Raw genomic sequence first — 26924 nt, 5'->3', positions numbered from 1 at the left:
TCTAAAATGTTATGAAGGGAATCATCATTTAAGACATCTAATTGGTTTCGTCAAGTAAATATAGTTAATTTACATACTTTTAATGAAAATTTGAATTGAATTTTAGTTGGATTGATCGAGTCCATTGATTCAACCAAAATTTTCAACTGCGATTAACAACTGATCGAGAGAGAGAGAGATTAATTGGATCAGCCCTACTTAAAAGCTGTTTTCTTCGAACATATAATTGGTTTTTTTTTTCACAGTTCTTTAGTGGCCGATTACTTTACTATATGTCATGGCTCTTCTTTCACTTGATTTTCACTCCTACTTAAAATATTCCGGACCTCCAGGGGACCATATGCCCCAGGTTGAGAACCATTGATCTAAATCTTGATTTCCCCCCGGTGGAAAAATAAGAAATCAACTCCCTGTTGTGAGATTTTTATTCATTTATTTTTTTATTATTTTTCAATACTTCCGTCTGAGGATGTTCAGATAGAATATTTAAATTTCTCACCGACTCGCCGGTCGGCATACAGATTAGTCGTTACTGATGCGAAAAACGTTCAGTCCCGTGTATCTGATGGCATGATATAGGTATCAGTATTTCTCCTTCTTATCAAAGCGCATCAGTGTCATTTTTCTTTTATTTTAGAAGGCGAAAAGAAAGAAAAGTTAGCATACAATGCTTTATCTAATCAGGTTCGCCCGCATCCATAAAAACATGGTATCAATTTATTGTTGTGTCGCGTTTCCGCATAAAAATCAACTCGCACAGCCTACTTCAAGAACAATAACCGTAGTCTATGTAATATACGTGCCATTGAGTCCGGAGAGAGAGAGAATCTTTTGTTTTTTTCTTTTCTTTACGTTCAACTAAAGCTAATACAATCTTTACACTGCCCCATGGAATCATATCTATGGGAGTCATGACAATGAGTGCACAGACTAAAACAATCGGGCTTACTTTTAGGCCATGGACGAAATACTTTCAGTGTAACGAGTACATTTTATTCACGGGAATTTCTTCGGATAAAATTGATAAAAATGCATGAAAGTTAAAATTATATACGATTCTGATTATTTAACGGTTGATGATTTTCGATGCGGATAAAAAAAACCCATAAATTTTACATTTTAATTATTTTTATCCACTTCAGAAGTGTGCACAGGGAGTTTTCGTAGAGAGCGATGGCCTGCTTCTCTCTCCCCCCAAGAGGATAAAAAAATTAAAATATTGAAAGGAAAATCCTTTCTATTCAATACTAATCAATTTAAAATAATTTTTGAAGGTTGGTAACTCTAAATTCCCTGGAAGAAATTCTAAAAGGTCGGTACACCATTGCTTACCTTCATGGAAATGAACTTGGCTATTAATTTATAAGGATTTGAGCATAAAGAGATAAAACTCCATAATTTTGTCTAGGGGTGGACTCACGCCACAAAACAGAATATGCTGAAATCTGTGACGTATGTTGCAAAATAATTAGTGCTACTCTCTCCAGAACATTCTGGTAGAATTTTAGGAAAAGTGCACAAAACGCTATTGTGGGAATTTTCACCGTAGAGCATTTCCAATCAGCCAACGGCTCGTTGCAGAACAACGCAAAACATTCTGCTTTGGGAGGGACTCGTGTAGGTTCCAAGGGCGCAGCTTCATCGGGCGGCTAAGAATTTCTGAAGCAAGGGAACCGCGGTTGGTAGAAGTTGAAGAACCACTGGTCTAGAACAGGGGTTCTCAAACTTTTGCTACCCGCCGCTCTCTTACCCGATTCATGGTACACCTGCGCTCCCCAAAATAGTTTAGTAGATATTTTCACTTATGAAATAAAAGCATAAATAGGTACACAAATCAATATCTTCAGCTCGCCGTGAAGCAAATTTCAAGAAACACTGGTCAAGAGACTTGTCAGAGTGCCGCTGTGTAGTCATGGGGGGAACATCGTGCTGCATCGTGAGGATCCAGGTTCGAACGCAGTTGACGCACAGTGGTGGTCGGCTGGGTTTTCTGTGGTTTTCCTACTTTGAGGAGTGAATGAAGACCTGCTCCATTTAAAAAATGTCTCTCCGCAGAGAGTAAGCAGACCTACATTAGTACTTGGGAGAGTTACCACCTAAGATTACCGTGTGATGTATGTATGATGTACACCTCGGGTACAACACTTGCATCCCCCATAGGAAAGAGCCTGGGCCGCTTCTGGTCCTACAGGCAGACCAACAATACGATACTGACATAAAAAGGAAATTCAAGCCTTTGCCATCTTTACTTCAAAATATGGAAGGCAAATGGCAGCACCAGCAAGAACACGAAACATGCACAATTCAAACAACATAAATATGTTAGGGTCACACGTACACTCAAAACACACATTTCAGCTTGTACCAATTAGTTAGAAATTAAGTAGAGGAATGTGTATGAGTTGCATATACAGTTAAGTAGTAGTAGTCTTGTCAGAGCACCTGCTAGTACCCTTCGCCCCGCCTTCTTTTTTTTCCCCCTTGTGAGAACTATACATAAAGATATTGAAAAGGATTGCAAAAGTTGTTTCTGTGAACCCACATGAAAAAATGCTCAAGCTTTTTTTCCCCCGAAGCCTTCAATCACACACACAGAGAAAATCAAAAATATCAAGTACCATAACCTAATTTCAATTACACATGAATTCACTTTAATTGCACTTCACTAAACTTAGTACATTTGTGAAGCAAATGTGATTCCCTCATGAGGGTTCGAGACATTTGACCAAACATGTTTGCGTGAAGGGGATCAATCAGATATTTTAACACTCTAATGGTATATGCACAAAGAACATATATCCAAAAAAAAACCCTATACATGATGAGAATTATTCCCAGAGTTTCACTGAAAGAAAACTCGAATATAGTTTTTATGCATGTAAGTATACTTTTTCTACAATATATGATATACACTGTATGCAAGTTTTTCAGTTTTCTGTATTCTAATGCAAAAATATCATATACGAGTATTCCATAGCTTACTTCAGGATCATAAATTTTTCCTCGAGTGAGTCCAAAACTTTCATGAAGTTTTTGTAGCATGGAAAAGTGAATGTTTAAGAAACCCAGCTATTCAAGTGATAATATTTCCTTACCTGCCAAAAAGATTGAGGTGCAGCTTGAGGACTTTGGGGAGTTAATTTGGCGGCCATAGTAAATCATCCTTTTCATTAAATTCCTATAAAAGAACAGACACACACAAATAAAGACTATATATAAATTCCAAAAACAGTGGATGTAACAATTATTCAAAATATAACAGCACACATGTTTAAATTCCATACCATTCCAGAGTACATTCACCCATTAATATTTTTTGAAATTCAAATTGAAATGGGGAGAAGGGGAAGGTAGTTCATCCTTTTTTTTATTACAAAGGATGAAGGTAGTTCGTCCTTTTTTTTATTACAAAGGAGGAAAAAATATGTGAAATTTAAAAATTCTTTCATTCACACTATTGAACTAAACTGATATCCGAAGTCCAAATAATTTCATTAAAAATGAAATAAAACAAAAATAATTCTTATTGGAAAGGAATATTGATTTTTTTGAGGAACAAAATTAAACTTTTATTATTTTCTGCGTTGAACAATTTGTTAGCATATGTTAAATATATTGTATGTCATTAACTTCATGAATTAGGTCTTAAATTTCTTACCATTGAAAGAAAAAGCTGATAGGTGATGATAAAATACCTTTTGTAGATCAATACTCAGAGAAATTTCCCTGACCAAAACTCCTGAAGAAAGAGATATAACTTGAAATCTTAACACATTCTGAATGTTTTTCAAGCTTCAATTTTTTCCCTTCACAGAATTTTATCCCTGACCTTTATCAAACATTTTCATATTTCCCTAACTTTTGTCAAATATTTTAAATTTTCTCTGATAATTTTTCATTTCCCTCACTCTCCAGGTTGCAGAGAACCCAGAAATGGTTTGATAGCTTCCTAGATCTATATAATTAGGCTTTAATAATAAGAATTAAATCGTGTATATAAATTACAAATGATAAGATTTCAGATTCAAAAAACAAAAATTAACAGAGATTTATATAAGACTATGCAATTCAGATACATCACAATGTACATATCTAACAATGCACCAAGCATCTAGTCATTAAAAATAATCACTAACTTATAATTTCAACAAAACTAAAAATCCACTCCTATGAATTCCGTAACTGTAATTAGAATAGGGGACACATTCTGAATTTCTTTCTCCAAATAAATAAAATACTTTTGCAAATAATTCTCATAAATCTGATCATTCTAAACCTCTGAAAAAATTATTTGTTATGAATCCCATTTGTCAATTATTTGTAATATAAACATATGTACTGTGCAAAAATAATATCAATTATTAGCTTCATATTACATAGATTTTAAAGAGGTCAATGAAAGAATTTTGAAAGTGTGACAGTGGTAGAAAATTTCAATACTGGGAACACCAGTTTTACTAGAAGTAAAAGATATTTGTGAGAAGAAAAGAAAACATGATGATTCTTAAAATCACAATAAAGTCCATATATAAAACAAACAATAGATAACACAGATTTTGTACAAAGTTTTAACTTCTTTTCTTTTTTATAAAAAAAAGCTCTCACTCTCTCCAACAAATAAAATCCATGATCACAAGCATGAGTAATAGGGGAGAGGGAGAACAGCCGGTGCCTTGAAGTCCCTTTAACTCTTAAAAACAACTCATATATAATTGTAAGTTATAACAAGAGAAAATTTCCTAACCTGTTAGATGAAAACTTGTGTCGTCACACAACTGTCAACAAAGAGTAATCCCAGTGGAGTAACAAGACAATAAGAAAGAACACACAACTGGAAATCACAGCATCTCAATCAGGGAACAACATCCTCTCTCAATGAAATGCACCTCCCTCTCTCTTTAGAACCACAGCCCATCTGCCAGGACCAGGATGGAGGAGGGAGGAGTGGACATTCAAATAAAAGAAAAACTGGTTTTCCCCCGACTTCTCTACCTCTCCTTTCCAATGATTTTTCCCTCATCTTTTATCTCTCACCCGATTGGTTAGCTTTAAGCATGACGTCATCAAATCAGTTTCCCATTTTCTCGGGTTGACCATATTTCCTTCAAAAAAAAAAAAAAAGGAAAATCATGATCGCAAATACGGAAATCACCATTGAGAAAAGAAATATAATTTCCCCACTTCTCCTCTAAGAAAATCACCTATCTTCTTCAAACATTTCTTTGATAAAAACACTGAATATTAGGATTGCAAACACGGGAAAATACGGTACATCGCCAAAAATCCCCAAAAGTGATGCCAAATGTGAACGAAGTTACAAACTACACTGAACTCTTGGTTTATGAAGTCATTCCTGACGTCCGTTCGTAAGCACAATTGTTCACAACGCGAAACAGGTTTTCCTGTAGGAATCAATGCAGAATTAATCAATCTGTTTATAAAATATCGAAGATTTCTGTGTTAAAGTGTGAATTTTTACAGTAGTTCCCGTGAACACACAATGGCAATCATTAAACCAACACTGAAATATTACCATAATTTGGAAGAAATAAAATGCAAAGGGGATAAAAACGAGGGTAATGTCTGGTTTCATGAGTATGCATCATCTCTAATCCAGGGGGTCAAAATCTCCTTGCAACACTATCAAACCACAATTAACTCAGATCCAAATTGATGGTTCTGACAGGCAGTTGCTGCCAAGGTTTTTAAATGAGAACATGATTGACTTGGAAGTCTGAGGGGGAGGGGCACGATGATGATGATGTGTCAATTCATATATACATATATACGTTAGATCAGTCGACTCCACCTTTGACGCTGGGGGGGGGGCAATACCCCCAAGCCGCCCCTCCCCCCCCGTATCTCCGCCCATGAATGAGAGCTATGCAATGTATATAAGATGATGAAAAGCTTGTACGGAACAGTATCCTTAGAAGAGAACAAGAGAGACACGCTCTCGTCACCTCCAACAAGCTCGTTTTCAGTCAGTCAGTAGGAGGAGGTATAGAAGTATACCTATACTATACCTTCTTTAAGGACGATACGTTTCCAGAAGTTACTGACTGTTAGCTCTATGTCGGATATTATTGTAAAACATCCTTGAAAAGTTCTTTTTTTACAGAGCTTATAAAGTTTGAAATGACCTGCTGATCCATGAACTGAATAAGACAGAGCCATATTTGGTTGGCGGAACATTAATCCGATGAACTGTATTATTCTTTAACCACATTCTGACGAAGGGAAAAACTGTGATCTCAGACAGGGCCGGAACTGGAGGGAACGCGGGAGGGTGGGGAGTAAATTGTCCCAAGCCGAAAAATTTGGGGGGGGGGGCGATAGTTTTAGGAGGGAAAAAGAACACCGTTATAGAATTATCGAATTTTAAAGTTGGGGGGGGGGGGTGGCAAAATAATGTTTGCTCGGGGCGGCAAAAATCCGAATAACGGCCTCAGACTTCTGCAACACGTCGGGTTTTGTACTGCTTTGCGTGTTCGTAAACCAAATTTGAAAAACCGAGACGTTCGTAAACCGAGTATTGAGTGTCAAGTGTCAAGCTAAAATCACTGAAAAATTCCCGATGTGAGAAATGAAACGCGACTGCACATTACATGATTACTTGAATATTTTGGAAATAACTGAAAATACTGCAGTGAATTGAAACGTATTTCACGATAAAAATCCTTGATCACAGGCCCGTTGCCAGAAATTTTGTTCGAGGGAGGGGTGGATCACTTTCATTTCGGAGGGGACCAAAGTGATAGAACAAGAGATTTGGCTATCTTTTTCCATTTTTTGGTCATTTTCCAAGTCCCCCCGCTACGGCTTTGCTTGAGCATGACAGAAAATGAGGTGGATATTCATATTTATAGTCGTGATTTTATAATAATTTAATTTGTAAGATGTAAAAATCATCTTCATCCTTGAATCCAGAAAAAAAAAATTCAAACTTGTAAAACGGGCATTTAGAAAAAATGTCGGAATGCTGATAATATGTATGTACCTTAACGTAAAATATGACCCAGTTGTCCGTATACAAAACAGTTTAACGTCCTCTTTGCCTGCCATGTCAACACCTTCACAGAATTTTCTCGAAGGGGAGTTTTCAGATTTTTTTTCCTTCTGAGGGGGCGTTACGTTTTTTCCTGCAAAATAACACTATAATGTTGTCTCAGGGGAAGTTGGAATCCCAACACAGCCCCCCCCCCACTCCTTGCGTACGCCAATGAACACCTTCTATAGCAGAAAGCCTCCGCGCGAAACTTTGACATGACTGAAGTCGTCCATTTCACCTGTTGCTATTAGATATAGGCAGTCCGACGTATGCGAAATCTTTACCTTTTTTGCAGTATATTCAATGACCATAGGTGAAATTAAGGCGTTATTTTGATGAGGACTTCATATATATATTTTTTTCTAAATTCACTGCAATAGGAAGTGGTGCTTCGTTTTCCTCGATTGGCGACTTTTCTGTGATTTTAGCACGAGTTGGCGACTTAAGGCGAGTATACATTAGCGTGTGGATCATGTAATGAAAGCATTCGCAATTGGTTGTTCAGTAATTTGTACGGTGTTGTGAACGATTCTTGAGCTGTTTTAACTGGGCCCGCCTGGAATCGGTTTATCAACGAACACAAAGGAAGGAAAGGAACCAAGGGCGTAGCGGGGGAGGGGGGGGGGACTTGGGGGTCTGGTCCCCCGAAATGTGAGAAAATGACCGAAAAAAGGGAAAAAGATGGCCAAATCCATTGTACTGTCACTTTGGTCCCCCCCCCCCGAACGAAATTTCTGGCTACGCCCCTGAAAGGAACACAAAGGAAGTTTGTGTACCCACGAGAGGATTACAACCGCTGCAGGGGAGCCGTACGCTACAAGATCAGCGCGCTAGTGTATACGCGCTTTTAGCTTACTTCTGGCGAGTATTAGCAATGTCCCGTATTTCGAAACCCAATTTTACGTATTTTGCTCAGGCAAATTACTGACCCAAAATATACGGGACAAATGGTCACATCTGACTCAAGTCACCTTCGAGCCGGCCATAACTTACATCAAACTAAGAACAACAACTACAACTGTTATCAAATGATTCGTCTGCTTTGTTTACCTTCGGTATGAACATCAATTGCAATGTTGAACACCGGGGGCGAAGACTTCATCTACTTCAATGGTGGTAAAAGGAGCATGAAGATGACTCGTGACTATGAATTAACCTCACATTAGTAAAATAACTGTATACGAATGGTACTCGCGAATTATTTGAATCTTGCGAACATTGTATGGGTAGTCATTGTATTGATATTTAAATGTGATATTGTTTTTGATCCAAGAGATCAAGAAGATACTTTTCAAAATGTGCATCATCTTGAAGAGCCCGAGTTGAAAAACAGCAGAGCCAAAAATAATCTGTTTTCGTCGGTATGGTGCAAAGGGACAAACCACTCTTCGAGGCAATGTCGTTTCCACAATCTTTGTTACAACCCTCTCGTAGACGATTTCGTGTTTTTCAAAGGAAAACAAAGCTTCGTGGTTGGCGTCCCAGGTGACAGATTCTCACCAACACTAACAGATTTTTCTTCCGTTGAAAACCATAACAAAATGTATTTCAACTATGTTGAACTCCCAGCTGAATTCTCGTCAAGGTTGAACATAGAGATTTTGGATGGTTGCGCTCTGATATTAAAGAGATTCAACCCAGAAAATTTGATGCACGTTTTTCATGATGATCTGCTCCCAATTTATTTCACTGCGAATGAAATTGGCATGTTAGGATCTAATCTCTGCGATGATTCATTTCTAGTATTCGCTGATGATCGAGAGCCGGGTCCATACTCTATGTTGTACGACATTTTGTTTAAAACAAAACCCTTTTATTTGTCTTCGGTGAATAAGAAATCCATATATTGCTTTACTAATGCATTTGTTGGACTGAGTAAATATACAACATGGTATCAGTATGGGTTTAGGCAACCTCAGGGTTCGTTAAATAAGGATTACAGTGGCCTGACAAATATCATAGAGAAATTTGTTGATCACTACAAGCAACATTTTAAAATAAAGAATGAAGTTTCAAATTGTACCGTTCTTTTTTCAAGGAAGCAGAACAGAAAAATCTTGAACGAGATTGAGTTGATTGGAAATATTGAAGCAATATCGTCTACAAAGGTTTTCCCTATAGATGTTAATTATAACGATATTACAGATATATTAAGCAAGATCACCAAGTGTCGTTATTTGATTGGCATGCATGGTGCTGCTCTTATTTTATCCCTTTTCTTACAGGAAGGATCTGCGGTTATAGAAATGTTCCCATATGGCATAACAGCAGATTATTACACTCCATACAGAACCCTGTTATCAATTTTAAGCAAAGGAATCAAATATTATTCCTGGGAGAATACAATTAAGTCTAACTCTTTTCCTAATTCACAGAATCTACCAGAGTTTGGTGGTATTAGTCACCTTTCTTCTGAAGAACAAGATTGGATTAAAAGTATTGAGTCTGTGGAACCTCGAGCATGTTGTTATAACCCTGAATGGCTATATTATATTTATCAAGACACATTAGTAGACATTAATAGTTTTTCCAAGTTGCTAAGACATGCTAAACGTGACATTGATGCTTTCAAAAATTGTAGATCTGAACTGGAATCAAGCGTTGAAAGTGAAAGGATATACCCATCAACAGTTCAAAGATTAACATGTAAAGCTGCTTCTGACAAGAACGAGTTAGCGTTTCATATTTCTTGGCAACCACCATGGAATCTTTCGTTGATGAATGTCACAGGACTAGAATATGAGCTGTGGCTTCAGATTTCAAAAACAGACGATATAAAAGCATTTATAACGAAAAAGACAAATTTTACTGTATTTCATTTTTCTGCAGACTTTCTTGTTTGGGTGAGAAGTGTAGCAAATGGTTATAATGGACCATTTACATCAAATCCTCTAATTTGTTCAGAAAGTCTTGAATAATACTTTCTATGCTCACAAATCATGATAAGAGACAAGTGCAGCAAGACCTCGTTACAAAATGTTATGCATGGATAAATAAAAATATCGTGGGAAAAATAGAGATTCATTATTTTGAAATTTTTACACCAATTGTAACATTTAAATTGGATTTGACCTTTTTAATGTGTAGAGATGTTGTCCTGACAAGTTTTTAAGTTGAAAATGGATAGAAAATACATGCAATTGTTAGAATAATATTATTCAATTAACTGCATACCATTTTTATTTTATTTTAATACTCTGTAGACGATGGTAGAGTTCTTTGAAATAATAGGCTGACTCATCCAGCAAAATGTTTGAGTATCAATAACATCAGTATTATCTTCATAGCAGATCACTCTTCCTTATCCCATTTTTTTAAACAATTAGATGCCCCTTTGAATGTTAAAACCAGTTTTTTTTGTTCAAAAATGATGGTGTCTTCTCTACTTTTTAGATGCCGTAGCTATAGCCAATCACTATTTCTTACCCTTTTTTCCCTCAATAATTTTCAAGACATCACTTAGGCAATAAATGTAATAAATGCTTTTATTCCTGAACAGGATGAAAAATATGAATCCAAAAGTGTTAATTTTTTCTCATACTTTTGCGTAACCTTATTCTAGAAACAGATCTTTTGGAAAATTAATGTGTCTGATAGATATTTAATCATATTTTGACGCCTCACTTTCCTGTGAAAGATCTATCAAGCATTTCCTCTCCTGTAGGCTTCCCACTGAAAATTACAGTAGAATTGATTTTGGACATTGTACCCAAGATCTCAGATTTTTTAATTGCTTGATAAAGGTATTGTTAGATAAAGTGGATTTTCTCTGCAATTCAACAGTTTCATAATTTGATGATCGAATTCCTCAGACTGTGTGCATGATATATTTTATATGGAAAATATTATTTCATAACTAAATATCAGTTATGCAATGGACTATGGTCAATGGAGCAATGTAGAATTGTGAAGAACCACTACATTTGTGCGTGATATGTCAGAAAGAAAATAATTAGTAATAGAAAAATTCCTGTAATACATAGTAATGACAAATAATAGGAATGAATGTCAAATAAGTGGGGAAAATATTGTATTTCTATTGAGCTTTTGTACAAAACTAATACACTATAACAGAAAGCCTTTCTTCAGCCTCACAACACTAGCTTCTGACTCGAGTTTTTCTATCAAGTTCTTGTGAAATTCTACCATAAGTTCTTGACCAGCCTGTCAAAAATAAAGAAAAGTGAATATTCTTTTATAGTAAGACAAGCGAATAAAGATGAAATGATAAAGAGAATTAAAAGTGAAATTAAATGTTCATTTTTTACACTGTATGCAAAGGCAGTTATTGAAGCTGTCGAGTTATTGGTATGTGAATGTGGTCAGTTAAAAGAAACTGATCATGAACAGTCAATCTGGCTACGGCATAGGATGCTGTGCTGAGATTTTTGGCCTATATATACAGGGTGATTATAAAAAAACTATCATACCATTCTCAGAAACTGAATGAAATTTTGGCATAAGGTATTTTGATGTATGCGCTCAAGAATGATATGGAAAACAACAGTGTCACTCTAACAGTTACGGTTACAGTGAGAAAATTTCGAAAATATCAAATGGCAACACCAAGTTTTTTGTATTGGAATGCGATCTTCATTGTGAAAAACCCTAAATAGCATTCGAACGGCAACTGTAGCATGAAAATCACCGGCGGTAGATAGGCTAAAATTGAGGACAACCAATAAGGACAGAGAAGCGGCATAAAATAAAGCATTTTATTGTGTTTCGCAAATTTTCCACATGACCTTGTGGAGGACTAATCAGGCTGGGATCTCAGCCGAAGAAACGGTGTGACGAATGAAACAAACATTAATGCTCTGGTGCACGGCAAAGTCCTTTTTACTTTTTCCTCGCCTAGCTCCGGGGATTTTCGTGCTACAGGTGCCATTCCAATGCTATTTAGTGTTTTTCAGTATGGAGATCACATTCCAATACAAAAAACTTGGTGTTGCCATTTGATATTTTCGAAATTTTCTCACTGTAACCGTAACTGTTAGAGTGACACTGTTGTTTTCCATACCATTCTTGAGCGCATACCTCAAAATACCTTATGCCAAAATTTCATTCAGTTTCCGTGAATGGTATGATAGTTAGGGGCCCATATGTCAGGATAGTTTTTTTATAATCACCCCGTATATATATTATTACACTGAATATTTTGATATTATATTGAAGCAAACCTTTAAAAATGGGAAAAATGAGAAATTAACTGGCCAGGTTAATGTAATTGTTAATTTCATATTTATTAAATAAAATATAAAAGTGTTATTCAATACTTGTGTTTGCAACAACTTTTTCAAAAACATTCACACAAATATATAACAGGCTGATTCAAAAACTCAACTTTTAGGGAAGGTGGAAAACACAAAAACAGACTAGAATCACATAGGGATATATGACTGGAAACACAACTTGATCAGTTGGAGGATAAATGAAGTGGCAGAAATGACAAGCCAATAATGGGTGGAGAAAAAACTTTTTACTTAGCGATACTTTACATGAAGACAGTACGTGTGCACATTAAGTTTCACAACAAGTGCTCAAAGTTCTCACCATCCAAAGTTATGTGCACTTCACAACGGTGACAAATTGATTGCGGAACCCTTCCAAAAATATCCAGCATGTCGCGGAAGTTTGCAGCTGCGACAGTTGCTTCGATATCTCAATGAGATGGGAAGCGGGGTGTGTTTGGTCTTCAAAGCTGCGATGGAGAGATGTTGGATGGTAAGAACTTTGAGCACTTGTTGTGAAACTTAAGTAACTTGTAAACTTAGTTGTAAGGGTCGACTACCTGAAAAGCTTGAAAAATAGACCAACATTAGAAATTTGTGTTGTAGAAACTGTGTTAAAGATTACATTATTTATTCAAAATACTTTTTGAATACTCAATTTTTTCAAAAAAATTTTAATTTTTTGTTTCAATTTTTTTTCATGCAAGTCAAAACCTACATATTATAGGTAATCTGAAGTTTGTTTATACACCTGCATATTTCTGTGCCTGCATACAATTCATTTGATATAATTATGTTTCAGATGATGTGTGTGATCTTTTTTGATATCTTCACATTGGCATCTCGTAAATATTCAATTTTATGACTACAAAAATGTTTTCAGATTTTTTTGTACTATACTTGCCACCTTGCTAGGGCAACTATGTCAAAACAATAAATTTGAAAATTAAATAAAAAATTGAATGTATAATAGTATTGTTGCGATAAATAATACAATCTGTGGATGGCATAACCACCATGATGGTGATGACAAAATCATAGATGGTTTATCTAAATAAATGTTTCTTTTTCTATTCTTATTTCACTCCTTCAAAAATTTTCACAGACATACCCCCCTCCCTTCTTACATATAATATAGTAACAGATTTTTAAAATTAGATCAATGTTACCTCTAAAACATCTAAAATGCTATCTGGGTGTAAACTTCCAGATCCTGTCTTTCTTGTCATCATGACCTTGCCGGATGGAGAGACGGCCATAATCAATTTTGCTGTGCTGCATGCTTCTTCTTCTGGTGTGGCATCAACAATATAATGTGCACCAGTCTGTTTCAAAATTACAATCAAGCACAGTGAACGTCAAAAGATATTGCAGTGTTTCTGACATTCATTTAGCATAATTTAAAAACAACATATTCAATTTCCCCCTAACTAACCCAGTGGACAATGAAGAAAAAATATATAGCTGACTTATAGCTGATTTAACTTTTTTTAATCATTTATACTGGGAAGGGGGATTAGTTTGGCAGTAAATTTATTTATTTATTTATACAATATTGTTTGGCCCAGGCCTATACAAGAGAGGTACGGTGATGGGATTTGACATAGACGATTGATGCTACATACACAATCAGAGATTGAAGTACAGTCTACAGAATTTGATGGAAGGTTGTTCCAATCAATAATTTTATGGGGGGGGGGGGAACTAAATTTGAATCAATCCATGGATAATAAAAAAGTATCAATTTTTGGGAGTGATTGGGTCGCTATTGGAAAAATGTGAAGATTTGATTAGAATGTGTTTAGTGTCAATGTTAAATAGCCGTGTATAATTTTGAAAAATAATGATACGCAAGCGATATATCTACAGGAAGTAAGTGGGAGGATATTAAGTTGGCATTTGAGCTGTGTGATGGAAACAGGAAGACCAGCAGTTTAAAATAAAGCTGGCAGATTTATTTTGGATAGATTCTAGCTTATCTATATTTCTTTGTGTATAAGGATCCCAAAGTTCGCAGGCATAGGAGAGGACAGGAAGGATATAAGTTTGGAAGCATAGATGTCGGAGGTGGCAGATGGAATATATAATAAAGTTGATAATCACATTAGTCTAGGTTTGTAAGTGGTTTTATCTAACTTTGTACACAAATGAAATGACTGCAAACACATAGGTGAACAAACCGTTGAATCACAAACAGTAAATTAATGACCACCTAGATATGGCAGAACAGCTTAAGTTATCCAGGCAACAAACACAGCTTGTTATCACAGACGCATTCTTCCTCTTTTCATTGATGATCGTTTCCCTCCATATTATTCAATTTTCTTCCTTCTCAAAAATTATTCTTATTTTGGAGATGTCATTCAACAATATTTGAAAGCTAGAGTTACTGATGCTAAATTTTTCGCAAGAAATCAGCCAACTTGAGACTTTTGTTACATGATATTGTGGGACCACTCAAGAAAAAAATCCCTACCTATGCAATTTTGGTGTCTCAGACTTGGTGCCCCTCCCTGTATGGATCACATAGCCCAAGAGCCGCTCCTGATCGTATTACCAAAGCTTGTGGTCATTAAACATTGCAGTTATGAATACTGAATAATGCAGTCTTTACAATATACAGTGAAACCTCCATATAACAATACTCTGCGGACCAAGAAGAAATATTGTTGTATTGGGAGGGGGGGGGGGGGGGTTATTGAGAGATGGCATTATCATCAGGCGCCACCAAATTCAAGCAGCTATTGACATCTCTCCTGAATTGAAATTGTTTGTACCACCATGAAACACATTTTTAACAATTTATTCACAGCAAAAAAATTTCAATTGATTAGTTGATGAATAAAATTCAGTTAGTTGTTCTACCCTGTAAAGTGATTTACCGCACAGTACTTCTGTGTACTGCACAAAAAACAGCGTTATAGCAATTTCTTTTATGAGTTTCTGCTGGTATGTATATGGTGCAAAATACTGATGTTAACTTTTCTCTTCGAAAGAACAAAAACTCGTGACAAGTTTAAAAGTACGTTGAAGTTTATTTTGAACAAGATAAAATACTGTACTGTAGCAGTTTCAAAAATTCTTAAAAAAATATTATAGAGGGATTTATCATAGTATAGGCTATTATTGTATCGAGAAGAGTTTAACATTATGCAATGAAGGTGATTCCTAACAAGATTTGAAAAAATAACGTTGAAGAGGAATTTATGATTGTCTAGAGTATCATTGTAGCAAGGTTTCACTGTAGAACGTGTCGCTAGCATTTCTTTTTTTTTTCTTTTATGGTAGCTTCATTCAAAATTTCAAAAAATATATAAATAGATGGACTGACCCAAATGTATTGGAATACATTTTTAAAAACTTATAACACATTACTATCATTGGTATGCGTGAAATTTTTCGAGACTGGGAAAACTCAAGAAAAAGTTTACAAAATTTTCGCTCGATTATAAAAAATTTCCATACAATGTTAATTGTTAGCATTATTGCTTAATTATCAAAAATAAGTTACCCTTAATAAAGTCACGAAACAAGGAACATTTGAAACATCCAGCCTCACTACATCATATGGATCATCTGATACCTCAATTTCTGGCTCTGATTCTCCATCATTCTTGATGCTAACAGATGGAATCCTATAAAAACAATCATCAGATTATGAAACAAACAAGCAAAACAAAAAAGACAATCATCAGGCTTTTGCATAATAATTTAAGGCACAATTCATTATCCTGTTCACATGAGGCAGTCGTGGTTGAGTTTTTCTCTTCTCAAGCTAATGTTCACATAAGTGGCCAGCATCATCAGGAGATTATGATGTTTTGTGAGGACTGAGCATGCATTCATGGCAGCGCAGTGCAAGAGTCAAGCTGGAAGAATTAATAGATGCAGGCATATTTTGACATATCTCACAATATTCTGAAGGTGCTTACTGCTCATGCAAATAAAAAGTTGACAAGAAAAGCTCTCAATCACAATTGCCTGATACATCTAAAACAATGTATTATTTCTTTAAAAAATAGTTTATAGGTTTGCATAAACCTGACCTACGTGCATAGATACAGCAAAATCCCTCTAACTGTCACCCCTCAGATATAGTCATCTTTGTTTTAAGGCCAAATAAAATTTTCCCAGCAAAAAGGCTATTTAAATAATGTATTTTGAACCTCTGTTTAATGATTATTCTCAGATATGGTCACAGATGGCATTTTCATCGTTCGTTCTATTAGACCAGATACCCAGTGCAGACACCAATAATTGCAATTTCGGTTCGAATTATGCTCATATATTTCACATTATTCCATGCTGTTTGATATGGCTAGTTCTAGTAATCATCGCTTTGCATCACCAAGAGAAAAAATTGATGTCTTGAGTACAGTAAAAACATAAAATTTAAGTGCTCTTGCAAATTAATTCAATGCATTGATTAAATGTATTTTCCTGTAAAAGCAATGTCGGAAAGTCACTGGATTCAGTCTTGCAGCTTAAAATACATTTTGAAGTAGTTGGAATGCTCAGCAAAACCCACCAAACACTGATTAATCAGTTTTTCCAAAAGATGCTAATTCAGTATATAAACTTAGCATATTTATGTATTTTCATGACTTTAAAAGCATCTCATATTGTTAGAATTTCATTCATATTCAAATAAAGAACCATTTCAGTTAGTGTTAATACTATATGTCTATATTGATTGCTATAATACAATATAAACAGGGGCCCCTTTTGATACAGTCACCCCTCTTTTACAGATAATTTTTTTTCTGTTGCATGAGTGTCCGCAAAAGAGGGGTTTTACTGTACTTAGCTTTTACAAAAAGTTAAAACACTTCATGTGGAACAGGATTTGATAAATTCCAGGCATAAGGTCGCCATGGTGACTAAAAAAATTGGCATCAATTTTTCCAGTCTTAAAAAAATTCCCGTGATTTTAAGTTTCTATGGACTTTTTGTCTACCTTGTCTTTTAATATTCAACTGCATAAATTCACATATAGTTTAGTTTGTTTTAAAATTAATTATGGGCTCGTAAAGTACATCGAAGAAATTTCACATCTTTAACTAAGCACTTTTGGAAACAGAAACAGGCAGATGGATAACTTGAAGTTTGGGGGGGGGGGGGAGAATCAAAACACCCAGTGTGTGGTGTGTGTGCCCCTTAAAAAAGAGGAAAAAAATAATTATTTCTATGTTTCTTTAAATCTAGATTTGTTTATTTCATGAGTCGCACAGGAAATTACCATATTGGTTAATGTAGACAGGGTTTGTATGTCCCTCAAAGACAGAGGGAGATATCATGTGATCCAAAATTGAAGAAAACCCGGGCAGCGCCAGGTATTATAGCCAGTAACACTATAAAATATATTGCAGTGGGCGAGGTTTGAGAAACAAATTTTTCCTTTTTACATGAATACAAATCCACTGTATCTTATTACTACTTGTCTAGTACTTATTTTACTACTTGTCTTGTAGGTCAATATAGGCATCACAGATATAATGAACTCCTTCAGCAGTATGCCTAAAAATCTTCCATGGTTTTTTCATAGAGTTAAACCAAATCCACCGCTGAAGGGGTTGATGCCTCAAAATACATTTTAGAATTTTTTGATAGTGTCTGAAACTGACATTTCTTTTTAACATTGATAAACTTAACTTACTTGGAATCAAAGAGTGCACATTTTACAGCAGTAGATGCAGCATCCAAAAGATTTCCTCCACATTCAAGTATCTAAAAGAAGAAAAGTTCATTTCACACTGATGAACTTCAGTGATGCAGACATTGAAAATTACAAATCACATCAGTTGAAGAATAAAAAAAATTCCACTCACTAGAATGTCTACATAGAGTACCCAAACTTGAACTCCGGGAATCACACACAGAGAATTCAAATCTATGCATTTAGGATTATCGTATGCTTGCTTCAAAAGCTTGGAAAGTTCAACAGCAATGTCTTCTCCACCGCGCCCCTCAAACTCTGGATTCGCATTAGGGGAACTATTAAAGAAATCCTATAATTTATATTCAGCACATAAAAATCATTCACCAAACACACACACAAAAAATCTGACAAGCAAAACTAAAATCAGAGGGCAAATTTATTGCCCAATATGCCAGAGCATGAAGTTTTATTTTAAATCACATGCCTGGCGGTGGCATATAAGATACTGATTTTTCTCTACCACACACCAACTCCAATCATATTATCACACAGCAATTTATTACTACTGGAGTTGAATCAGAAACAAAGGGGCCACCTGATAATGGTCGCTTCAGATTGGTTGGGAAATAACCCCTGTTACCTATGTTCTTTTCCCAGGATCAAACCTGCGGACTTGATGGTAACCTTCATGTTCATAGACAAGCATCTTACTACAACGCCACTCAGGTGTAAGATATTGATCCTTGCATCCGGGTTGCAATCAGGCCAGGGAGATATAGTGTCCCAGATGCTGGACCAGGAAGGATGCTGAGTTTATTCTTTTTCAGTTTGAAATAATGGGAAGAAGTGGCATCAAAATATATAATGGCCCAGGGTGACAGCAAATTTTTGTTTCTAGTTGCAGCCCTACTAGTGTAGCTAGGAAAGTGCACGAAATTGTCCCTCGAGTCACATACAACACACTAAACTGGAATAGGGAAGTGACTATCTTCATAACAGGACATGGCCCATTCCCTATATATCTACACGAACGGAAACGCCGCCGAACAGACAAATGTGCCTGCGGTATGGTGGGTACTCCTGTTCACTATGCAACAGAGAGCAAATTTACAAAACATCTACACATGTACAAATATTCCGAAAACAATAGAAAACAATGGTTCACTCAAATAATCAAAAACAAAAACACAGCAACAAGGATTACAAGCCTTGTCAGATATATACACGGCAACGAAAAACAAAAAATCTGTCCACCAGATTTATAAAATAATGTTTTAAATGTTACAAAAATAAGGGGGAGAAAGACAGAAATGGATAAAAAAAACAAAAATCATATCCACATGCCTGCCATTACTAATACATAACCATTACATGTACAAGATATAGCATGTACTAACGGGACCCGAACAAGAATTTTTATGACATTCCCGTTACAATGATGTAAATGTGATAACCACAAGTGTCCTTCATGCCGCTATTCTAGCTAGGGTGCTAGACGGGACGACATGAATGGTTTCATAATAACCACATGTAGATTATATTTTATATATATTCATTTTTTTCTCTAAATATAAATATAACCAGCCAGAGCAAGTCAACCAAAACATCAAAACAGAAGCTGATCCTTAGCTAAGGCTCTCTCCAGACAATCCCCCATTTAAACCAAGCCCACATTGCTCACCAAAATAGGGTTAGGGTGAGACGACTTGACCTGGCAGTTATATATACGTGTGTATATGTGTATTTCTCATTCCTCTATTCAAGTTCTTCATGCATTTCATATCCACAACACACGTGCATACTCATATTGTCGTATTCATGTTGCTCACCGAATAAGGTGCTAAGCGAGATGGCACGGGTGATCCCTAATTGTATATATTCCCCCACATAACACTTCTATTTTGTATATTTTCATTAAATCCACCGGAGCGAGTGAACTCAACCCAATAAAACTGATGCTGGCTTCTAGTCCGCAAGTTATCAAACCCATCTGCTCACCAATAAGATGTTAAGTGAGATGACTCGCTCCGATGGATATATATATATATATTTTTTTTTATTTATTTCACAATAAGATTCTCATTTCTTTTTCTTTTTGTATACTGTGTATATAATATGGCAAGTGTAAGATAACAGATGAGATGGCATGGGGGAGGGGCGCTCGATTGCTTTTAAAACATACCTCCATCCTAATATGTGTACATTCATCTTAACTAAACCCTGTAACTTCTCCAACTCCCAATCCCATCTCATCTGTAATCACCACAAAATTTGTTAACCATGACAGTACCCAATTGTCCGGGGAAAATATGTTGTAAAACTATTTTTTTTTTGACACAAAATAAAGTGTTCCAGACTCTACCACGAAGCTGGGCTGGAAGAGATCTTGGCAACAGGATAAGTCCAGTGGCAAAGTTCTGGCGTTCATTCATTCAGCCCTACTAGTGTGTACTATTTTAAGTTACTTGCCTGATACAGCATGTAAATTTTTTGAATCTGCACATTATGCAAATTACAGACAATATGGCATAACTTATAATTTGAAAAGACAAAACTTACCAATCGACGGCAATCTCAATACGTCCTTTCTGTGGATTTCCAGGTTCTGGTGCATCTAGTTCAGCTTTGACAGCAACGAGGAGATCAGTACTACCCTGTATTCATTTCAAAAAAAAAATTAACTAGTCAGTCAAACTAAAACTTAATGAAGGATCAATAGAGAAAAACTAAGAGAACTTTAATTGTAAAAATAATTAACTTCCGTGATAAAAATTAATCAAAAAAGCAAAACATAAAATTAATTTAAAGCAATTTCCATCAACACTGCTCAAAGAAAGAGCACGTTTTTTTCATTCCCTTTCTTCAAGGTATAGCTTTGTTAGCCAATTTTTGAAAATGTTCCTTGTCACCCAAGAGTTTTTCAGGTGGATGTACTCATGTATAAGAAGCATCTTTTTGATGAAAAATTTGTTCCTTAATTTGGGCAGGCCAACTTATACACAGGCCAGTTTTTGAAAAGAGAATATCCATCTTTTTTAAGAGCATATCGATATTCAAAGATTTCCCATTTAAAACGTTTTCCGCGTTTACAGTATTTTTTTTAGACAGCTTTTTGAAAAACATAAGCAGGATCAATTGTACATGGAATTCGTTTATCGCTAACTGAATTAAGGCCAACAGCATCTTTAAGTTATTTACAGCATGATAGTAGCGAGCAGCGAACATGGAAAAATAGATTTAATGAAATACAAGATATACAGAAGACTGGATGTTGTGAAGATATTTATTATTTGAGAGGTTAATTTTTTAAGGAAGGAAAAAACTCATCTCTGCCTCTACCGGGAGTCGAACCCGGGTCCCTCGATTGCCGGACGAGTGCTCTGACCACTAACTAAGCTACAGAGGAGATAGAGATTTTCCTTCGCTAGAGCGTAAATGTGCCGCACGGAACCGTGCAATGGACGGTGAACCGATCAGCTAATAGCTCATGGACGGCAAGCCACCAGATGGCTATATATATGACATGAATGTCGCTCTCCACTTGTTAATACAAGATATACAGAAGACTGGATGTTGTGAAGATATTTATTATTTGTGATGTTAATTTTTTAAGGAATGAAAAAACTCATCACTGCCTCTACCGGGAGTCGAACCCGGGTTCCTCGATTGCCGGACGAGTGCTCTGACCACTAAGCTACAGAGGAGATAGAGATTTTCCTTCGCTAGAGCATAATATGTGCCGAACGGAACCGTGCAATGGACGGTGAACCGATCAGCTAATAGCTCATGGACGACGAGCCACCAGATGGCTATATATATGACATGAATGTTGCTCTCCACTTGTTAATACAAGATTACTTCCTTAAAAAATTAACATCTCAAATAATAAATATCTTCACAACATCCAGTCTTCTGTATATCTTGTATTAACAAGTGGAGAGCGACATTCATGTCATAATAAAATACAATAAACAATTAAAAAAAGGGAGAGAGAAAAGATCAACTTGCCACTCGTAAATGAGCTGAACCACTACACGCTGGTACTATGTCAGTTTCTAGTTTCATTAATCTATAATCCATGCATCCTCTGCCATCAGCTCTCAGATTTTCCTGTGTAAATTTAAAAAAAAAAAGATTTTTAGAAATTACAGTGTATAAATACATTATACAGTAATGTATTTGAAATAAGACCTGCCTATAACAATACTGTAGGGATCTGGACAAAATATTGTAAATGACAAGGTTATTGTTATAAACATTGTGAGCATTTGTGCTATTTCCTATTGGGCACTTCCTAGAAAGAATTAAACAATTCATGAAAACCTATGAAAAATCACAATTTCGGCAAACAAATGTGATTCCAGATCAGATTATCTTCATTGATTGGGGTGTCACTGTACATACAACAACGTTGGCGAAAATGCCACAATGGTAAGATACTCGTTCTACCACCATGAAAGGAACTGACCCAAAGCAGAATACTTTGCATTGTTCTGCAACGAATCATCAGCTGACTGGAAATGTTCTGACAACACAATAGTGTTTCTTTCCTATGCCTTTCTTGAAATACTCACAGATTTTTCTGCAGTAGCACTGATTATTCTGTGCCGTATGTTGCAGATTTTGGCAGTGGCAACCACCACAGGTTCGATCCCAGGGAACGACAACAAAAAGTTCTTTCCCTATCAGACCTGAGGTGACCACCAATAGAGGGCACCTCAATATACCCTTTCTGAAAGTCCCCTCCGTCTAAGACAAGGAGTAAAACATTACTTTTTTTAGAGAGAAAGATTTTTGGCTGAACTTGAAGCAGTAGTAAATTGCCATGTGGAGATATTACTGATTTTGGTGAGCAGTAGAAAGGAAAGAACATACAACATGATTGGTACATCAATATTTCTGGCTTGCAAGTGGTAGCCATATCGCACATCTGGCCCATGACTGAAAAGGTTGTGTACCCTCAACATAGGTTATCATATCCAACACAATTATTCTCAGGCTCATGGAGTATGTGAGCGACACAAAGCGTGTAAAAGCATGTTCACTGACAGAAAGAGACCTAGAGCATGTGCAAGCACGTCAATGGCCAAAAGGGTGACCTAGAGAGTGTGTGAACATAAGAGCGATGTAGAGAATGTGTGAGCTTTTTTTGAGAGTGACTTAGAGAGTGTGTGAGCATGAGAATGACCAAAACAGTACACAAGCATGAGTGACTTAAAGAGCATGCAAGCATATGAGTGACCAAAACGGTACGCCAGCATGTGGGTTACCAAAAGGACTACTTAGAAACATGGACATATTCACGGGGGGGGGGGATAAGCGGGTTATAGCACAGGGTGGCGAATTCGAAGAACAAGTGGGTCAAGAAAATTAAACTAGAATGAGAGAAGGGCGGTAAAACCGTAAATACGCCTCTGCCTGTTAGAAGTATGAGGCTAAATAATCATCAATTAGCCCAGTGATTCCCAACGTGGGCGTTAACGTCCCCCTGGGGGGAGGTGGAATGCTCCAGAGGGGCGGTAGAAGCTACGGGTATAACATAGGATCCTATGGGTTAGATTGCGTGGGGGGGGGGGCGATGGGATAAAAAAAAGTTGGGAAACTATGTATTAGCCGAACAAATCGATTCAGACTAAATGATAAATTTAAATGAATATTGTTTCACTGAAAATACCTGAATCCCTTGCATTGTGAACATTCTTTCGGCATCACTCAGCAACACATTCGTCATGGCGAAATTTCGGCTGAAACTTTAATACCCCAAAGAGAAATTATACAATTGGACAACAGCGTCTAGCGTGTTTCGAATTCAGGACGTAAACAAAAACAAACATTGAACATGGGCTTCAAAAAATATATGTTTAGTCCGCCCAAAATGTAACCTAATGGAAAGAAAGAGAGAGAATTATTTCAAAACCATATGACCCATATCTAAAGTGACTAGACGTCCCGTATTTTCTGGGATAGTCTCGGTATTTTTTGTTTTTCCGGCCGTCCGAGTTTTTTGGCAAAAGTTTCCCGGTTTTTCTCGTTTGTTTTTTACACGAAGCCTACTGTTGAATTGTTATTCTTTATTGAAGTCAAATATTGAAACTACTTTTGAATTCATTAATTATATTATGATAATTACAACTATAAATAAGAATATTAATCCCCTACATTTGTCTAGGAGAATGTTTTTCTTTTTTTTTCGTGGAATTCATTTTAATCCACTGCAATTTGCAGTGATACGTCATTTTCGGCAATTGTGACTTTTCCGTAATTTCGACAATATTTGGCGACTTTGTTCAGTTGTGGCGTCATTTTTGGCTATAATTGGCAATGTCCCGATGATTGACAATCCCGTATTTTCCCGTATTTAGAATCCTAATTTCCCGTATTTCTCTCGAGGAAATACGGTCATCTTATCCATATCATACCGTCCCTTTTTCTGACATAAATTAGCATAGGCGGAGATAGACTTGGAAGTCTGGGGGGGGAGGGAGTATGAAGATAATGATATTAATTCATATATACATTGGATCAGTCGACCCCATCTTTTTCGGTTTGTTGCCGTTTTCTTTTTTCATTTTTTCACAGCTGTTTTCTTCACACAGACCGTTTTATAATAAATTCTAACTGGTGGGTCACTCGGGAAAAAGGGCATTCAAAGACAGGGGCGTACGCAGGAAGGGGGGGGGGGTTATAAACTCTATTTCCCTCAAATCCGACCAAAATTTCGTTTTAGTTTTCGTAGAAGTTAAAATATTGAAAGGAAATACCCTATATAGGGTATATTGCTAGTTAGTGCAGCACTTTTTGAGTGTAGCAGGCTTATATACGTTTTATTGACATCCTTAGATTGAATTCAAGCTTATTTACAAAAAAAAAATATGTTAAAGATAGAAATAGGGCAAAGCTTAATGAATGGATTACGGATGACCTAATTAAAATGATAAATATTAAGGAGAAACTATATATGAAGCATCGTAAAAATCCATTCAGACATGATTATGAAATCAAATATAAACAATATAATACTAATTTAAAGAAAGCAATCAAAAAACAGAAAGATAATTATTTTAGGGAAAAGTTTATCAATTTGGGATCAAATAAAAGAAGTCAGTGGAAATTTATAAACCATTTTGTAAACAACAAAAAAATTAGGAAATTACCCAATTGTGATGATCAAAATAAACTAGCTAACGATTTTAATGATAACTTTATAAATCGAGTAAGGGACACTGAAGTAAACAATCAAACAAATGACTTTGTAAACAACGAAAGTTCTCAACTCAATTCAATTGTTCTTCACGAAATTGACTTGCCACAAACTGAAAGCTTGGTTAACTCAATTAATATTAATAAGCCAGCAGGAAGTGATGGTCTGACACCAAGAATGATTAAAATTATCTATCGTCACCACCCATCACTAATAACCCATCTGATTAATAAATCTCTAGATACTGGAATATTTTATAATGAACTAAAAAAGTCGATTGTTACGCCCATATACAAGAAAGGTAATAAAGATGACATGAACAATTACAGACCAATTTCGATTTTACCTATTATGTCAAAATTATTAGAGAAATGGGTAAAACGACAACTTAATAGTTATTTACACGCCATTGCCTACTACTCACATCATCAATTTGGTTTCAGGGAAAAAAGGAATACTGAAATGGCTATGATTAGATTAATGGATTATATACAAAATAAAATTAATAATAACAAAAAAGTAGCAGCTGTATTTATAGATATCAGTAAAGCGTTTGATACAGTAAACTGGGATATCTTATTGGAAAAACTAAAAAATATTGGAGTAAGAGGGCTCCCACTCGATTGGTTCAGATCTTTTATAACAAATAGGAAACAGACAGTTAAAGTAGGCAATGCGATAAGTCAGGTAAAGGCAATAGATACAGGCGTACCTCAGGGATCGGTTCTTGGCCCAATACTTTTTTCTATTTACATTAATGAAATTCATAATATCAATATTTCCGGTCAACTTGTTTCATTCGCAGATGATACAGTTCTAGTTTCCTCCGCTGAAACAACTGAAGAACTGATAAAAAATTTGGAAAAAGACATTCATGCAATAAATAAAAGAATTCGAAACCTTCGACTTAGGCTAAATGCTAGCAAAACTAAATGGGTTCTTTTTAATTTAACTAACTTAAGCACACAGACAGATTTAATGAAATTTCATGAATGTAACGACTTTCTTTCAAATACTATATGTAACTGTTCATACATTGAAAGAGTACAGCATTATAAATATCTTGGAATCATTATTTCATCTAACCTAAAATGGAAAGATCATACTGATCAAGTTGTTAATAAATTACGAGCAATCACAGCAATGACGTATAAATTAAAGGCTATCATCTCACACCAAAGTTTGAAAGAAGTATTTTTTGCATGGGTGTTCCCACATATTTTATATGGACTACAAGTTTGGGGGGGAACATATAAAAATTCAATCCATACTATTGATAATCTTTATGACTGTTTGCGACGTGACATTATACAAACTAACAGTTCTGCACAAAATAAAGTATCATTGATCCAATTTAATATACGGCAACTTTATCTGTATAAAGTTTTAGTATACATCTATAAGAATCCTGATTGGTATCCCAGAGTGAATATACAAAGAACTATGAGATCACAATATTTATATCAAATACCATTACCTAAAAAAACAATTTTCAAAAAATCAATATGTTTTCTTGCTCCAAGAATATGTAGAGAATTTGATGATATTATTAGACAACAGCAATCATTTTATATGTTTAAAAAGACTATAAAGGATCGTATACTGGAAATAGCAGATATGGAGCGGTTCGTTTCGTTCGATAGTTAATGCAATTGCAAATGATATAAGGAATAAAATTTGTTTATATTTTTGTTGTGTAAGAAAATATATCTGTATTTCGACATATCAGACTATAGTTTAACTTTTAAGGTAATATAGTTGGTGTGACTTGAATGCAGCAAT

The 26924-nt window shown here is 35.6% G+C and overlaps 3 protein-coding genes across 4 annotated transcripts in view; 1 reads left to right on the top strand and 2 right to left on the bottom strand.

Moving 5' to 3' along the window:
• spri (Src homology 2 domain-containing protein sprint) overlaps window positions 1-4917 on the bottom strand; it is a 124567-nt gene extending 119650 nt beyond the window's left edge. Inside the window, exons 1-2 of one of the 2 annotated variants that reach the window (XM_089236033.1) lie at window positions 4745-4917; window positions 3096-3178 (exon numbers count right to left, since the gene is read on the bottom strand). Coding sequence is in view for 1 of the 2 variants with exons in the window: in XM_089236031.1 (XP_089092157.1) it covers window positions 3096-3152 (57 nt within the window). In the remaining variant the exon portion in view is untranslated. The remainder of the gene's footprint in view (window positions 1-3095; window positions 3179-4744) is intronic. The other variant, XM_089236031.1, reaches the window with a different exon arrangement.
• Window positions 4918-8127: 3210 nt separating this feature from the next.
• Window positions 8128-10070, top strand: LOC149082984 (protein O-linked-mannose beta-1,4-N-acetylglucosaminyltransferase 2-like). Its single transcript, XM_089236029.1, has one exon. It carries the CDS (start codon window positions 8236-8238, stop codon window positions 9967-9969), a length of 1734 nt encoding a protein of 577 aa, XP_089092155.1. The 5' UTR covers window positions 8128-8235; the 3' UTR covers window positions 9970-10070.
• Window positions 10071-11064: 994 nt separating this feature from the next.
• Rrp42 (exosome complex component Rrp42) lies at window positions 11065-23768 on the bottom strand. The gene is made up of 8 exons (XM_089236030.1): window positions 23616-23768; window positions 21950-22051; window positions 20501-20595; window positions 18111-18276; window positions 17939-18009; window positions 15794-15917; window positions 13452-13607; window positions 11065-11215 (listed from the first exon to the last, which is right to left on the bottom strand). The coding sequence occupies exons 1-8, from the start codon at window positions 23670-23672 to the stop codon at window positions 11117-11119; spliced, it is 870 nt and encodes a 289-aa protein (XP_089092156.1). The 5' UTR covers window positions 23673-23768; the 3' UTR covers window positions 11065-11116.
• Between the last annotated feature and the right edge of the window lie 3156 nt (window positions 23769-26924).

This window comes from Pholcus phalangioides, unplaced genomic scaffold (genome assembly GCF_987345545.1).
Source record: "Pholcus phalangioides strain wild (caught in Gottingen) unplaced genomic scaffold, Ppha-v1.0 ptg000009l_1, whole genome shotgun sequence".
Taxonomy (NCBI): Eukaryota; Metazoa; Arthropoda; class Arachnida; order Araneae; family Pholcidae; genus Pholcus; species Pholcus phalangioides.
Note: the sequence above shows the minus strand (reverse complement) of the source record. Positions and strands in the feature narration are given on the sequence as shown.

Bases quoted from the DNA above. Each gene is read 5' to 3' on its own strand.
- LOC149082984 (XM_089236029.1), top strand. From the start codon at position 8,236: ATGGTACTCGCGAATTATTTGAATCTTGCGAACATTGTATGGGTAGTC.
- Rrp42 (XM_089236030.1), bottom strand. From the start codon at position 23,672: ATGACGAATGTGTTGCTGAGTGATGCCGAAAGAATGTTCACAATGCAA. The intron at 20,596-21,949 runs GCAAGTTGATCT...AAATGAATACAG, and splicing joins GTTCAGCTCATTTACGAGTG to GGTAGTACTGATCTCCTCGT. The intron at 18,277-20,500 runs GTAAGTTTTGTC...TTTCTTTAATAG, and splicing joins ATTGAGATTGCCGTCGATTG to TTCCCCTAATGCGAATCCAG.